This window comes from Lipophrys pholis, assembly GCF_963383615.2.
Source record: "Lipophrys pholis genome assembly, chromosome: 7".
Taxonomy (NCBI): Eukaryota; Metazoa; Chordata; class Actinopteri; order Blenniiformes; family Blenniidae; genus Lipophrys; species Lipophrys pholis.
Window position 1 is genome coordinate 143293 of NC_137638.1, and position 15000 is coordinate 158292.

The following is a 15000-nucleotide window of genomic DNA, read 5'->3' on the forward strand; positions in this document are numbered from 1 at the left end:
CACGTTAGCCTCCGGCAGGGCTGTTCTTTGTCACCGGTTCTGTTCAGAACTTTTATGGACAGAATTTCTAGGCACAGCCAGGGACCGGAGGGGGTCCGGTTTGGGGACCACAGAATCTCGTCTCTGCTCTTTGCAGACGATGTGGTCCTGGTGGCTTCATCAAACCTGGACCTTCAGCGTGCACTGGTGCGGTTCGCAGCCGAGTGTGACGCAACTGGGATGAGGATCAGCACCTCTAAATCCGAGGCCATGGTTCTCCACCAGAAAAAGGGTGGCTTGCCCCCTTCAGGTGGGTGGAGAGACCTTGTCCCAGGTGGAGGAGTTCAGGTATCTGGGGGTCTTGTTCAGGAGTGGGGGGAGATGGAGCGTGAGATCGACAGGCGGTTCGGTGCAGCGTCTGCAGTTCTGCGGTCGCTGTATCGGTCCGTCGTGGTGAAGAAGGAGTGAAGCCAAAAGGCGAGGCTCTGGATTTACCGCTCCAGCTTCCTTCCTCCCCTCACCTATGGTCATGAGCTTTGTTTCCTCCGTAGAGTGGCTGGACCCCTAGAGATAGGGTGAGGAGCTCCGTCACCAGGGAGGAGCTCGGAGTAGAGCCGCTGCTCCTCCACATCCAGAGCAGCCAGCTGAGGCTCGGCCATCTGTTTGGGATGCCCCCCGGACGCCTCCCTAGGGGGGTGTTCCGGGCATGTCCCTCTGGTAGGAGGCCTCAGGACAGACCTAGGACACGCTGGAGGGACTATGTCTCTCCGCCTCCTGACCAATCAGATCTCTTGGGAAATGCCCCGCCCATTCTTAAATGATGGTGATTGGTGGGCAGGTTCAGCTCTGAGCTGCAGCAGAGAGGAGAGGAGAAATTAATCTAGAACAATCTTTAGACATAATAAAATAAATCCTGGTCTCTGAGGCTCTGAAGGAGGTTCTGGTTCTTGACTTGTTCCAGGTCTGTTTATCTGGAATAATGAGGTTCATGATCACACCTGACAGAACTGCAGAACCATGAATTTATGGAACCAGAACTCCTCCTGTCGGATGTGTTTGAATTCTTCATAATCTCAGAGATTAACTGCTCCTTCAGTAATCTGTAAACTGCTCTGCAGGGTTTCTCCCTCTGTGATTGGTCAGACGCTGCAAGCTCCGCCCCTTTTATTGTGAACACTCACACCTGGTCTGGGTTGAACCAGAGAGTTGAGAACCTGCTTGGTAGGAACGGTGATCAGGATCAGTCAACCAGGAAACAGAGATCCTGGATGTGTTGATCAGGTTCCTAGTACAGGCCTCAGGTTCCTAGTACAGGCCTCAGGTTCCTAGTACAGGCCTCTGGTTCCTAGTACAGGCCTCTGGTTCCTAGTACAGGTCTCAGGTTCATAGTACAGGCCTCAGGTTCTTAGTGCAGGCTTCTGGTTCCTAGTACAGGCCTATGGTTCCTAGTACAGGCCTCTGGAGTCACATGAACGTCCTGCTGTCAGGTACCTGATCAGCGCGCCGCTGTCGCTGCATCTGGATGCAGTGGAAACGGTTCTGCTGCAGCTGTTTGGCTTCGCCGATGAGGTGACGGTTCACGTTTTCCTGAAGACCTCCATGGCTCCAGACCACCTGGTCCTGACCCGGGAGGCCGTGACCCTGAATGCCCAGAACCAGTACCAGGCCGTGGCCAGAGTCCGGGTGAGTGGCGCCGCCGGACAGTCACAGCGCTTCCGAGCACCACGCGCCCGTCCTGGCACCACGCGGCCGTCCTAACACCACGAGGCCGTCCTAACACCACGCGCCCGTCCTGGCACCACGCGGCCGTCCTAACACCACGCGGCCGTCCTAACACCACGCGGCCGTCCAGGCACCACGCGCCCGTCCTGGCACCACGCGGCCGTCCTAACACCACGCGGCCGTCCTAACACCACGCGGCCGTCCAGGCACCACGCGCCCGTCCTAACACCACGCGCCCGTCCTAACACCACGAGGCCGTCCTAACACCACGAGGCCGTCCTAACACCACGAGGCCGTCCTAACACCACGCGGCCGTCCACACACCACGAGGCCGTCCTAACACCACGAGGCCGTCCTAACACCACGCGCCCGTCCTAACACCACGCGGCCGTCCTAACACCACGCGCCCGTCCTAACACCACGAGGCCGTCCTAACACCACGAGGCCGTCCTAACACCACGCGGCCGTCCACACACCACGCGGCCGTCCTAACACCACGAGGCCGTCCTAACACCACGCGCCCGTCCTAACACCACGAGGCCGTCCTAACACCACGCGGCCGTCCTAACACCACGAGGCCGTCCTAACACCACGCGGCCGTCCACACACCACGCGGCCGTCCTAACACCACGAGGCCGTCCTAACACCACGAGGCCGTCCTAACACCACGCGGCCGTCCACACACCACGCGGCCGTCCTAACACCACGAGGCCGTCCTAACACCACGCGCCCGTCCTAACACCACGAGGCCGTCCTAACACCACGAGGCCGTCCTAACACCACGCGCCCGTCCTAACACCACGCGGCCGTCCTAACACCACGCGCCCGTCCCACGCGCCCGTCCCACGCGCCCGTCCCACGCGCCCGTCCTAACACCACGCGCCCGTCCCACGCGCCCGTCCTAACACCACGCGGCCGTCCTAACACCACGCGGCCGTCCTAACACCACGCGCCCGTCCCACGCACCCATCCTAACACCACGCGGCCGTCCTAACACCACGCGCCCGTCCCACGCGCCCGTCCCACGCGCCCGTCCCACGCGCCCGTCCTAACACCACGCGCCCGTCCCACGCGCCCGTCCTAACACCACGCGGCCGTCCTAACACCACGCGGCCGTCCTAACACCACGCGCCCGTCCCACGCACCCATCCTAACACCACGCGGCCGTCCTAACACCACGCGGCCGTCCACACACCACGCGGCCGTCCTAACACCACGCGCCCGTCCCACGCGCCCGTCCCACGCGCCCGTCCCACGCGCCCGTCCCACGCGCCCGTCCCACGCGCCCGTCCCACGCGCCCGTCCCACGCGGCCGTCCTAACACCACGCGGCCGTCCTAACACCACGCGCCCGTCCCACGCGCCCGTCCCACGCGCCCGTCCCACGCGCCCGTCCTAACACCACGCGGCCGTCCTGGCACCACGTGACCATCCGGGTCACGCAGCTGTCGTCCTAGCGCCCTGCAGCCATCTGACTGGTTGCTTTGCAGTTGCTTCCACAACAGCTGGATGAGGGGCGGAGTCACGTGGTTCTTCATGTCCAGTCAGCGGAGATCAACCAGCACCTCTCTGTGGCCGTCAGTCGCTCCAACGGCTTCCTGTTCGTCCAGACTGACAAACCACTGTACACCCCCCGTCAGAGCGGTGAGACCTGGGAGCCTGTTTCCACGGCAACAACCAATCAAAACTATCCATTTTTACATTTTCTTTGCAGAAAAGTTTCAAATTTACATGACAATGTTCTGAAAATGATGTCCGTTTCCATGGCAACAGCAGGAGCAGTAAAAGTGATGTGGTTTTCATGTTGGTCCACTAGTTGTTAGTGTTGTTAGATTTAGTACTGAAAGCACACACACACACACACACACACACACACACACACACACACACACACACACACACACACACACACACACACACACACACACACACACACACACACACACACAGCATAGAACAACGAGCTCTAAACAGAAACACTGGGAGAACGCAGACATTCTAGTGGGCAGACCACCAAGTTGTTATTACAGTGACTGTCAAAATAAAACTCCTCCTCCTCCAGCAGGTTGATGTAGGGGCTGGACAGAGAGGTGGGGAGGTGAGGGTGGAGCAGGTGGAGGCAGACCTGGTGTCAGGACATCCATCTGTCTCCAGCAGTTCCTCAGGGAGCTGTTCTGGTTCTTCACATGGTTTCTCTTCATGTTTGTCTTTCTTCTTCTTCTTCTTCTTCTTCTTCTTCTTCTTCTTCTTCTTCTTCTTCTTCTTCTTCTTCCTCCTCTTCCCCGGGCAGTCAGGGTGCGAGCGTTCTCCCTGAACCAGGAGCTGAGGCCGGCCAACCGCAGCGTCCTCCTGTGCTTCAAGGTGAGTCTGATGCTCTGTTTCACCAGCAGGGGGCACAATGGACGACATGGTTTTGAGAAGGTTGCTGTGGAAACAAGTCCTGAGGTTGTGGTTCTGACCCTGGTCCTGGTTCTGGTCTCTCCAGGATCCGGATCACACCACAGTGGACACTGCAGAGATGCTGGACGTGAACAGTGGAGTTCCCTCCATGCAGAACCCTTTCAAGATCCCCGTCAAGCCAAAGTGAGTGATAGGGTGAGAGTGACAGGGTGAGGGTGAGGATGAGGGTGGCAGGGTGACAGGATGAGGGTGACAGGATGAAGGTTACAGGATGAGGGTGACATGGTGACAGGATGAGGGTTACAGGATGAAGGTTACAGGATGAAGGTTACAGGATGAGGGTGGCAGGGTGACAGGATGAGGGTGACAGGATGAGGGTGACAGGATGAGGGTGAGGATGAGGGTGACATGGTGACAGGATGAGGGTTACAGGATGAAGGTTACAGGATGAAGGTTACAGGATGAGGGTGGCAGGGTGACAGGATGAGGGTGACAGGATGAGGGTGACAGGATGAGGGTGACAGGATGAGGGTGACAGGATGAGGGTGAGGATGAGGGTGACATGGTGACAGGATGAGGGTTACAGGATGAAGGTTACAGGATGAAGGTTACAGGATGAGGGTGGCAGGGTGAGGGTGACAGGGTGACAGGGTGACAGGTTGAGGGTGACATGGTGACAGGATGAGGGTTACAGGATGAGGGTGGCAGGATGAGGGTGACACGGTGACAGGGTGACACGGTGACAGGATAAGGGTGACATGGTGACAGGATGAGGGTGACAGGATAAGGGTGACATGGTGACAGGGTGACACGGTGACAGGATAAGGGTGACATGGTGACAGGATGAAGGTTACAGGATGAGGGTGGCAGGGTGACAGGATGAGGGTGACATGGTGACAGGATGAGGGTTACAGGATGAAGGTTACAGGATGAAGGTTACAGGATGAGGGTGGCAGGGTGAGGGTGAGGGTGACAGGGTGACAGGTTGAGGGTGACATGGTGACAGGATGAGGGTTACAGGATGAAGGTTACAGGATGAAGGTTACAGGATGAGGGTGGCAGGGTGACAGGATGAGGGTTACAGGATGAGGGTGGCAGGGTGAGGGTGAGGGTGACAGGGTGACAGGTTGAGGGTGACATGGTGACAGGATGAGGGTTACAGGATGAGGGTGGCAGGGTGAGGGTGAGGGTGACAGGGTGACAGGTTGAGGGTGACATGGTGACAGGATGAGGGTTACAGGATGAGGGTTACAGGATGAGGGTGACACGGTGACAGGGTGACACGGTGACAGGATAAGGGTGACACGGTGACAGGATAAGGGTGACATGGTGACAGGATGAGGGTTACAGGTTGAGGGTTACAGGATGAGGGTGACACGGTGACAGGGTGGAGGTGACAGGATGAGGGTGACAGGTTGAGGGTGGCAGGGTGACAGGATGAGGGTGACAGGGTGACAGGGTGACAGGTTGAGGGTGACAGGGTGACAGGATGAGGGTTACAGGATGAGGGTGGCAGGATGAGGGTGACACGGTGACAGGGTGACACGGTGACAGGATAAGGGTGACATGGTGACAGGATGAGGGTTACAGGTTGAGGGTTACAGGATGAGGGTGACACGGTGACAGGGTGGAGGTGACAGGATGAGGGTGACAGGGTGGCAGGTTGAGGGTGACAGGGTGACAGGGTGAGGGTGACAGGATGAGGGTGGCAGGGTGACAGGATGAGGGTTACAGGATGAGGGTGGCAGGGTGAGGGTGACAGGGTGACAGGATGAGGCTTACAGGATGAGGGTTACAGGATGAGGGTGGCAGGGTGAGGGTGAGGGTGACAGGGTGACAGGATGAGGGTGGCAGGGTGATGGTGACAGGGTGACAGGATGAGGGTGGCAGGGTGAGGGTGAGGGTGACATGGTGACAGGATGAAGGTTACAGGATGAGGGTGACATGGTGACAGGATGAGGGTTACAGGATGAGGGTGACAGGGTGAGGGTGACAGGGTGAGGGTGAGGGTGACGGGGTGAGGGTGACAGGGTCCCATGTGTTTCAGGTTGGGTGTCTGGACCATTGAAGCCAAGTACTCTGAAGGTTTTACCACAACATCAAGAACCCAGTTTGAAGTGAAGGAATATGGTACACACACACACACACACACACACACACACACACACACACACACACACACACACACATACACATGTAGCTTCAGCCTGGTCTAATCTGGTCTAATCTGGTCTGGCTTTAATCTGGTCTAATCTGGTCAAATCTGACCTGGTCTTATCTGGTCTGGTCTAGTCCTGCCCAGCATATCCATCAGGGTGGAGCCAGACTCCAGCTACATCAGCTATGGAGGCTTCAGTGGATTCAGTTTCAAGGTGTCAGCACGGTGAGTGAACCAGGACCGGGGGCTTGTCTGGGTCTGGACCGGGTCTGGACGGGATCTGGGTCTGGGTTCAGTCTTACTCTCCACGTGTCCAGGTATCGTCACGGCGCTCCGGTGGCCAACGCTAACGTCATCCTGCGCTACGGCTACGTCAGCGGAACCAATCCTCCAGTCATCATCCCCAACTCCGTCACCAGACAACAGGTAAGCCCCGCCCCCTCTTTGTCTCCTGCAGCTCGGCCCCCCCACGTCTCCTGCAGCCCCGCTCACCCTGAAACCGCCATGTCTCATGCAAAGCCGCCCCCCCCGTCGCTTACTTGCCTCTTGCAGCCCCGCCCCCCAGACGCAGCCTTGTCCCCTGCAGCCCCACCCTCACGACGCCTCCTTGTCCCCTGCAGCCCCGGCCCCCTAACGCCTCCTTGTCCCCTGCAGCCCCGCCCCCCAGACGCAGCCTTGTCCCCTGCAGCCCCACCCTCACGACGCCTCCTTGTCCCCTGCAGCCCCGGCCCCCTAACGCCTCCTTGTCCCCTGCAGCCCTGGCCCCCTAACGCCTCCTTGTCCCCTGCAGCCCCGGCCCCCTAACGCCTCCTTGTCCCCTGCAGCCCCGGCCCCCGAACGCCTCCTTGTCTCCTGCAGCCCTGGCCCCCTAACGCCTCCTTGTCCCCTGCAGCCCCGGCCCCCGAACGCCTCCTTGTCTCCTGCAGCCCTGGCCCCCTAACGCCTCCTTGTCTCCTGCAGCCCCACCTCCGCTGATGCCTCCTTGGCTCCTGCAGATTCGTCCCCCCTGACACCTCCTTGTGTCCTCAGGCCCCACCCACCCTGACGCCGCCTTATCTCCTCAGGCCCCGCCCACCCTGACGCCGCCTTATCTCCTCAGGCTCCGCCCACCCTGAAGCCACCTTGTCTCATGCAGCAGCGCCCTCCCCTGACGCTTCCTTGTCTCCTGCAGCCCCGCCTCCCCTGATACCACCTTGTCTCATGCAGCCGCCTTGTCTCATGCAGCCCCACCCCCCCTGACGCCTCCTGGTCTCTTGCAGCCCCACCCCCCCCGACGCCACCTTCTCTCCTGCAGCTCCATCCCCAACCTCTCCTAGTCTCCTGCAGCCCCACCCCACCTGACGTCTCCTTGTCTCCTGCAGCCCCACCCCACCTGACGCCTCCTTGTCTCCTGCAGCCCCACCCCACCTGACGCCTCCTTGTCTCCTGCAGCCCCACCCCCCCGACATCTCCTTGTCTCCTGCAGCCCCACCCCACCTGACGTCTCCTTGTCTCCTGCAGCCCCACCCCACCTGACGCCTCCTTGACTCCTGCAGCCCCACCCCACCTGATGCCTCCTTGTCTCCTGCAGCCCCACCCCCCCTGACGTCTCCTTGTCTCCTGCAGCCCCACCCCCCCTGACGTCTCCTTGTCTCCTGCAGCTGTCCCCCTTCGGTGACTTGAAAGTGACAGTGAACGTTCAGAAGGTATTCTCCAGAGCGTTGGGAGCGCGAGACGTGAGCAGCCTGGCGGGGAGCTACCTGTATATCGCTGTCCTGCTGGAGGAGAACACAGGTGAGCAGCACACCTGAGGCTCCGCCCACCTGAGGCTTCGCCCACCTTCTGGGCCCCACGTCTGACAAGGCGAAGTGTTCTCCGTCAGGTGGCATCACGCAGGAAGCCGAGTTCGCCGCCGTCAAGTTCCTCAAGTCTCCGTACAGCCTGAGTCTGGTGTCCACGCCCCCGTTCATCAAGCCAGGCCTCCCCTACCACATCCAGGTGAGTCCAGCCCACCTGTTACCTGTTAGCTGCTACCTGTTAGCTGCTACATGTTAGCTGCTACATGTTAGCTGCTGCCTGTTAGCTGCTACCTGTTAGCTGGTAGCTGTTAGCTGCTACCTGTTAGCTGCTACCTGTTACATGTTAGCTGCTACATGTTAGCTGCTACCTGTTAGCTGCTGCCTGTTAGCTGCTACATGTTAGCTGCTACCTGTTAGCTGCTACCTGTTAGCTGCTACCTGTTAGCTGCTGCCTGTTAGCTGCTACCTGTTAGCTGGTAGCTGTTAGCTGCTACCTGTTAGCTGCTACCTGTTACATGTTAGCTGCTACATGTTAGCTGCTACCTGTTAGCTGCTGCCTGTTAGCTGCTACATGTTAGCTGCTACATGTTAGCTGCTACCTGTTAGCTGCTGCCTGTTAGCTGCTACATGTTAGCTGCTACCTGTTAGCTGCTACCTGTTAGCTGCTACATGTTAGCTGCTACCTGTTAGCTGCTACCTGTTAGCTGCTACATGTTAGCTGCTACCTGTTAGCTGCTACCTGTTAGCATCTTGTAGATGTTGACAATGAGCCTTAGCATAGCATTTAGCTCTTTACTGGACACAATGGGATTTTCACAGAAGGTGACTGAAGCCACTCAGTATCTTAATCACACTTCATCTGGTCCTCACTCATGGTATTGATCCTGATCAGTTCATGGTTCTTCCCCACGACCCTCTGTTGTCTCATCACTTCCTGATTTACATTAAGTGGCTTCATGAGCCCGGAAAATAAACTGAAATAGAAGAGATCAGACAATGCTGGAGCCAAAGTCAGGGAAGTACTCCCGTCAATACTGACTTCAGTTCCAACTGTGGATCCAGCAGTAAACAGCTTTCATACCATTACCATTACCATTACCATTACCATTACCATTACCATTAGCATTAGCATTAGCATTAGCCCTACTCAGGCTGACTTGGTTGTAGATGGAACAGCAGCCTTACTTCGCTCTACACTTGATTCCATTGCTCCCTTGAAGATAAACACAACAACTCAGAGGAGGATAGTTCCATGGTACAATGGTAACGAGAACTTTAAAGAAATCAGCAGGAAAATTAGAGAAGAAATCTTACTTAACTCAGAAGTATTTCGAACAGCGTGGAGAGACAGTTTGTTAATCTGTCAAAAATCCCTTCGCAAAACCTGAAATGCCTCCTCTTCCTCCTTCATAGAAGAAAACCAGAACAATCCTAGATTTCTCTTCAGTACTATAGCCAGGCTGACAAAAGTCACAGTTCTGTAGAATTCAATTCAATTCAGTTTTATTTTATTTGTAAAGTTCTAAATCACATCAACCAACATCTCAGAACCTCTTACAATGATAGAGAACAACAGAACCCAACTAAACCTTCCCGAACCTCTTACAATGATAGAGAACAACAGAACCCAACTAAACCTTCCAGAACCTCTTACAATGATAGAGAACAACAGAACCCAACTAAACCTTCCAGAACCTCTTACAATGATAGAGAACAACAGAACCCAACTAAACCTTCCAGAACCTCTTACAATGATAGAGAACAACAGAACCCAACTAAACCTTCCAGAACCTCTTACAATGATAGAGAACAACAGAACCCAACTAAACCTTCCAGAACCTCTTACAATGATAGAGAACAACAGAACCCAACTAAACCTTCCAGAACCTCTTACAATGATAGAGAACAACAGAACCCAACTAAACCTTCCAGAACCTCTTACAATGATAGAGAACAACAGAACCCAACTAAACCTTCCAGAACCTCTTACAATGATAGAGAACAACAGAACCCAACTAAACCTTCCAGAGCAGCAGATGGAACAAGCAACAGTGGAAACCAGGAAGAACTCCCTCTCAGGAAGAACAGTTCATAAGAAGTCCCTCTTCAGGAAGAAAGGGGGCGGAGCCTAGACTCTGGAAGGGCGGAGCCTAGACTCTGGAAGGGGGGGGGGGGGGGGGGGAGTATATGGGATAGGACAGGGAGAGAGAGGAATAGAAGAGGGAGAGAGAGAGAGAGAGAGAGAGGAATAGAAGAGGGAGAGAGAGAGGAATAGAAGAGAGAGAGAGAGGAATAGAAGAGAGAGAGAGAGGAATAGAAGAGAGAGAGAGAGGAATAGAAGAGGGAGAGAGAGAGAGAGAGAGGAATAGAAGAGAGAGAGAGAGGAATAGAAGAGAGAGAGAGAGAGAGGAATAGAAGAGAGAGAGAGAGGAATAGAAGAGAGAGAGAGAGGAATAGAAGAGAGAGAGAGAGAGGAATAGAAGAGGGAGAGAGAGGAATAGAAGAGAGAGAGAGAGAGGAATAGAAGAGAGAGAGAGAGAGAGAGAGGAATAGAAGAGAGAGAGAGAGAGAGAGGGGAATAGAAGAGAGAGAGAGAGAGGAATAGAAGAGAGAGAGAGAGAGAGGAATAGAAGAGAGAGAGAGAGAGAGAGAGGAATAGAAGAGAGAGAGAGAGAGGAATAGAAGAGAGAGAGAGAGAGGAATAGAAGAGAGAGAGAGAGGAATAGAAGAGGGAGAGAGAGAGAGAGAGAGGAATAGAAGAGAGAGAGAGAGGAATAGAAGAGAGAGAGAGAGAGAGGAATAGAAGAGAGAGAGAGAGGAATAGAAGAGGGAGAGAGAGAGAGAGAGAGAGGAATAGAAGAGGGAGAGAGAGAGGAATAGAAGAGAGAGAGAGAGGAATAGAAGAGAGAGAGAGAGGAATAGAAGAGAGAGAGAGAGGAATAGAAGAGGGAGAGAGAGAGAGAGAGAGAGAGGAATAGAAGAGAGAGAGAGAGGAATAGAAGAGAGAGAGAGAGAGAGGAATAGAAGAGAGAGAGAGAGGAATAGAAGAGAGAGAGAGAGGAATAGAAGAGAGAGAGAGAGAGGAATAGAAGAGGGAGAGAGAGGAATAGAAGAGAGAGAGAGAGAGGAATAGAAGAGAGAGAGAGAGAGAGGAATAGAAGAGAGAGAGAGAGAGAGGAATAGAAGAGAGAGAGAGAGAGGAATAGAAGAGAGAGAGAGAGAGGAATAGAAGAGAGAGAGAGAGAGAGGAATAGAAGAGAGAGAGAGAGAGAGAGAGGAATAGAAGAGGGAGAGAGAGGAATAGAAGAGAGAGAGAGAGAGGAATAGAAGAGAGAGAGAGAGAGAGAGGAATAGAAGAGAGAGAGAGAGAGAGAGAGAGGAATAGAAGAGAGAGAGAGAGAGGAATAGAAGAGAGAGAGAGAGGAATAGAAGAGAGAGAGAGAGAGGAATAGAAGAGAGAGAGAGAGAGAGGAATAGAAGAGAGAGAGAGAGAGAGAGAGGAATAGAAGAGAGAGAGAGAGAGGAATAGAAGAGAGAGAGAGAGAGAGAGAGAGAGAGAGAGAGAGAGAGGAATAGAAGAGAGAGAGAGAGAGAGAGAGAGAGTGGCAGACAGGCCAGAGAAGTACAAATACTAAGAAAAGTCTCTGATGAGCGTTGGTCTGATGATGAACCAATCTCAGTCTGGAGTTTAAGGGCCGTGCTGTGGGGGGGTCCCGGTGCTGTGGGGGGGTCCCGGTGCTGTGGTGGGGTCCCGGTGCTGTGGGGGGGTCCCGGTGCTGTGGTGGGGTCCCGGTGCTGAGGGGGGGTCCCGGTGCTGTGGTGGGGTCTCGGTGCTGTGGGGGGGTCCCGGTGCTGAGGGGGGGTCCCGGTGCTGTGGTGGGGTCCCGGTGCTGTGGGGGGGTCCCGGTGCTGTGGGGGGGTCTCGGTGCTGTGGGGGGGTCCCGGTGCTGTGGGGGGGTCGGGTAGTAGGACCGTGGTAACTCCACTCTGGGAGTCTTGGGTCTGATCCCCTGGATCCTGCTCCCCTCCTGTCAGGATCTGGTGGCTCCAGTAATGTTGTTACACAGAGAGAAAGAAAGAAAGACAAGAAACAGAAGCTCCAAATGTAGAGTTCCTCCCTTTAACGGGAGAGAGGAAATCCCCTCAGCAGTCTAGGCCTAGAGCAGCTCAACTTAGTGCTCCTATTTTATTCCTAATGAGAAGCTCTATCAAAGAGGAAGCTTTTTAGTCTCCTCTTAAATAAACTAATGGTGTGGGCCCTTCGGACCGAGGCTGCTAGTTGATTCCAGAGTAAAGGAGCCATATGGCTGAAACTCCTGCCTCCTCTTTTACTTTGAAGGACTTTAGGGATTACCAACAGTCCTGCATCCTCAGAGCCAAGGGCTCGTGGAGGGTGAGACCCTTCTAGAAGTTTCTCCATATAGGACGGAGCCTGGTGATGAAGAGTTTTAGATGTGATCAGAAGGATGTTGAATTCTATTCTAGATTTGATGTGAAGCCAGTGTAAGGATGCTAAGACTGGGGAGATGTGCTCTCTTCTTCCAGTTCTGGTTAGTAAACCTGCAGCAGCGTTCTGCTCTAGCTGGAAGATCCTAACAGAGGAGTTTGGACATCCTGACATTAGGGAGTTACAATCATCTCATCTTCAAGTCACAAAGGCAGGAAGCATTTGTTCTGCATCTTTGAAGGACAAGAAGTTTCTAATTTTTGCAATATTCCTTAGATGGAAGAAGGCTGTCCTGGAGACATGTTTAACATGGGACATAAAGGACAGATCCTGATCAGAAATAACACCCAGGTTCCTAATATCACTGTTAGAGGTTAAGGTAATATTATCTAAGGTAATCAGACTATCTGAAAAGTAATCCCTGAGCTTTTTAGGACCTAGGATTAGAACCTCAGTCTTGGATGTGTTGAGCATTAAGAAGTTGATAGACATCCAGGACTTAACGTCCCTGAGGCAGGACTCTAGTTTAACAAGTTGGTCGGCCTGATTGGCTTTAATTGATAAATAGAGCTGAGTATCATCTGCATAACAATGAAAGTTAATGTTGTGTTTCCTAATTATATTTCCGAGTGGTAACATATAGAGATTAAACAATATGGGTCCGAGGACGGAGCCTTGTGGTACTCCACACAGGACCCCTTCATGTATTGAAGATTTGTTATTTACATGAACAAATTGGAACCGGTCAGATAGAACCTCATGTCCCTTTAACTTTGAGCAGTAATGACTTAGTAAACTTCTTTAATGACTAAATTCTAACTATTAGGGATCAAATTAAAGACTCACTGCCCAGTGCAGTGGCGGATCGATCAACCACATCTTCTGACTAGTTCGTGGAACCTGAGTTCCAGTTATCCAGGTTCCACCCTATAGAGCTCCTTCAGTTCTCCTCAATCGTGGCTTCATCTAAACCAACAACTCTCCTGCTGGATCCGATCCCCACTAAACTGTTGAAAGATATTTTCCCCATGACTAGTAATCAATACTAGATCAGATCAACTTGATTATACCTCTTCTTAAAACCCCCACCTTGACCCAGGACAACATCAACCTTCCTTTAGTTCTAAAATCCTAGAAAAAGTGATTCCAAGTCAGTCATGTGACCATTTAATCCAAAATAACGTATCGGAGTCTTTCCAGTCGGTTCTAGATTCATCAGAGCTCAGAGACTCTCTGATCACAGTTATTGATCAAGAACTGGTCTCTGTTCTGGTCCTGCTAGATCTCAGTGCTGCATTGATACTATTGATCAGAACTAGGGTTGTTCAGTATACCGGTACAGTATTGGTATCGCGGTACTGATGCCTTTAAAACGATACTATACTGGACCCGGCTGGATCTTTTTTTTTTTTTTTTTTTCTTCGTCGCCGCGGAGCGTCACTGTGTTGTAATCTGCACCGAGGAGAGTCTCTCTGAGGGGGGAGAGTCATCAGTCTCTCTGAGGGGGGAGAGTCATCAGTCTCTCTGAGGGGGGAGAGTCGTCAGTCTCTCTGAGGGGGGAGAGTCATCAGTCTCTCTGAGGGGGAGAGTCATCAGTCTCTCTGAGGGGGGAGAGTCATCAGTCTCTCTGAGGGGGAGAGTCATCAGTCTCTCTGAGGGGGAGAGTCATCAGTCTCTCTGAGGGGGGAGAGTCATCAGTCTCTCTGAGGGGGAGAGTCATCAGTCTCTCTGAGGGGGGAGAGTCATCAGTCTCTCTGAGGGGGGAGAGTCATCAGTCTCTCTGAGGGGGAGAGTCATCAGTCTCTCTGAGGGGGGAGAGTCATCAGTCTCTCTGAGGGGGAGAGTCATCAGTCTCTCTGAGGGGGGAGAGTCATCAGTCTCTCTGAGGGGGGAGAGTCATCAGTCTCTCTGAGGGGGGAGAGTCATCAGTCTCTCTGAGGGGGGAGAGTCATCAGTCTCTCTGAGGGGGGAGAGTCATCAGTCTCTCTGAGGGGGAGAGTCGTCAGTCTCTCTGAGGGGGGAGAGTCGTCAGTCTCTCTGAGGGGGGAGAGTCATCAGTCTCTCTGAGGGGGGAGAGTCGTCAGTCTCTCTGAGGGGGAGAGTCATCAGTCTCTCTGAGGGGGGAGAGTCATCAGTCTCTCTGAGGGGGGAGAGTCATCAGTCTCTCTGAGGGGGAGAGTCGTCAGTCTCTCTGAGGGGGAGAGTCGTCGGTCTCTCTGAGGGGGGAGAGTCATCAGTCTCTCTGAGGGGGAGAGTCATCAGTCTCTCTGAGGGGGGAGAGTCATCAGTCTCTCTGAGGGGGAGAGTCGGCCGGCTGCTCTTCTTTCTGACTTTCATTCATTTTGGATTTTGTAGACGTAGGAGCGGCGAATGACCGTCAATAATGGGTGCGCCTGAGATTATTGACAGCGTTATACACAATTGTGTGTGTGTGTGTGTGTGTGTGTGTGTGTGTGTGTGTGTGTGTGTGTGTGTGTGTGTGTGTGTGTGTGTGTGTGTGTGTGTGAACCATACGAT

At 53.9% G+C, this 15000-nt stretch overlaps 1 protein-coding gene across 1 annotated transcript in view; it reads left to right on the forward strand.

The window, feature by feature from the left end:
- c5 (complement component 5) overlaps positions 1–15000 on the forward strand; it is a 34265-nt gene that overhangs the window by 1956 nt on the left and 17309 nt on the right. Inside the window, exons 2-10 of the mRNA XM_080467201.1 lie at positions 1467–1662; positions 3191–3344; positions 3991–4061; positions 4186–4283; positions 6148–6230; positions 6393–6483; positions 6576–6684; positions 7899–8031; positions 8120–8235. Coding sequence (XP_080323327.1) covers positions 1467–1662; positions 3191–3344; positions 3991–4061; positions 4186–4283; positions 6148–6230; positions 6393–6483; positions 6576–6684; positions 7899–8031; positions 8120–8235 — 1051 coding nt within the window. The remainder of the gene's footprint in view (positions 1–1466; positions 1663–3190; positions 3345–3990; positions 4062–4185; positions 4284–6147; positions 6231–6392; positions 6484–6575; positions 6685–7898; positions 8032–8119; positions 8236–15000) is intronic.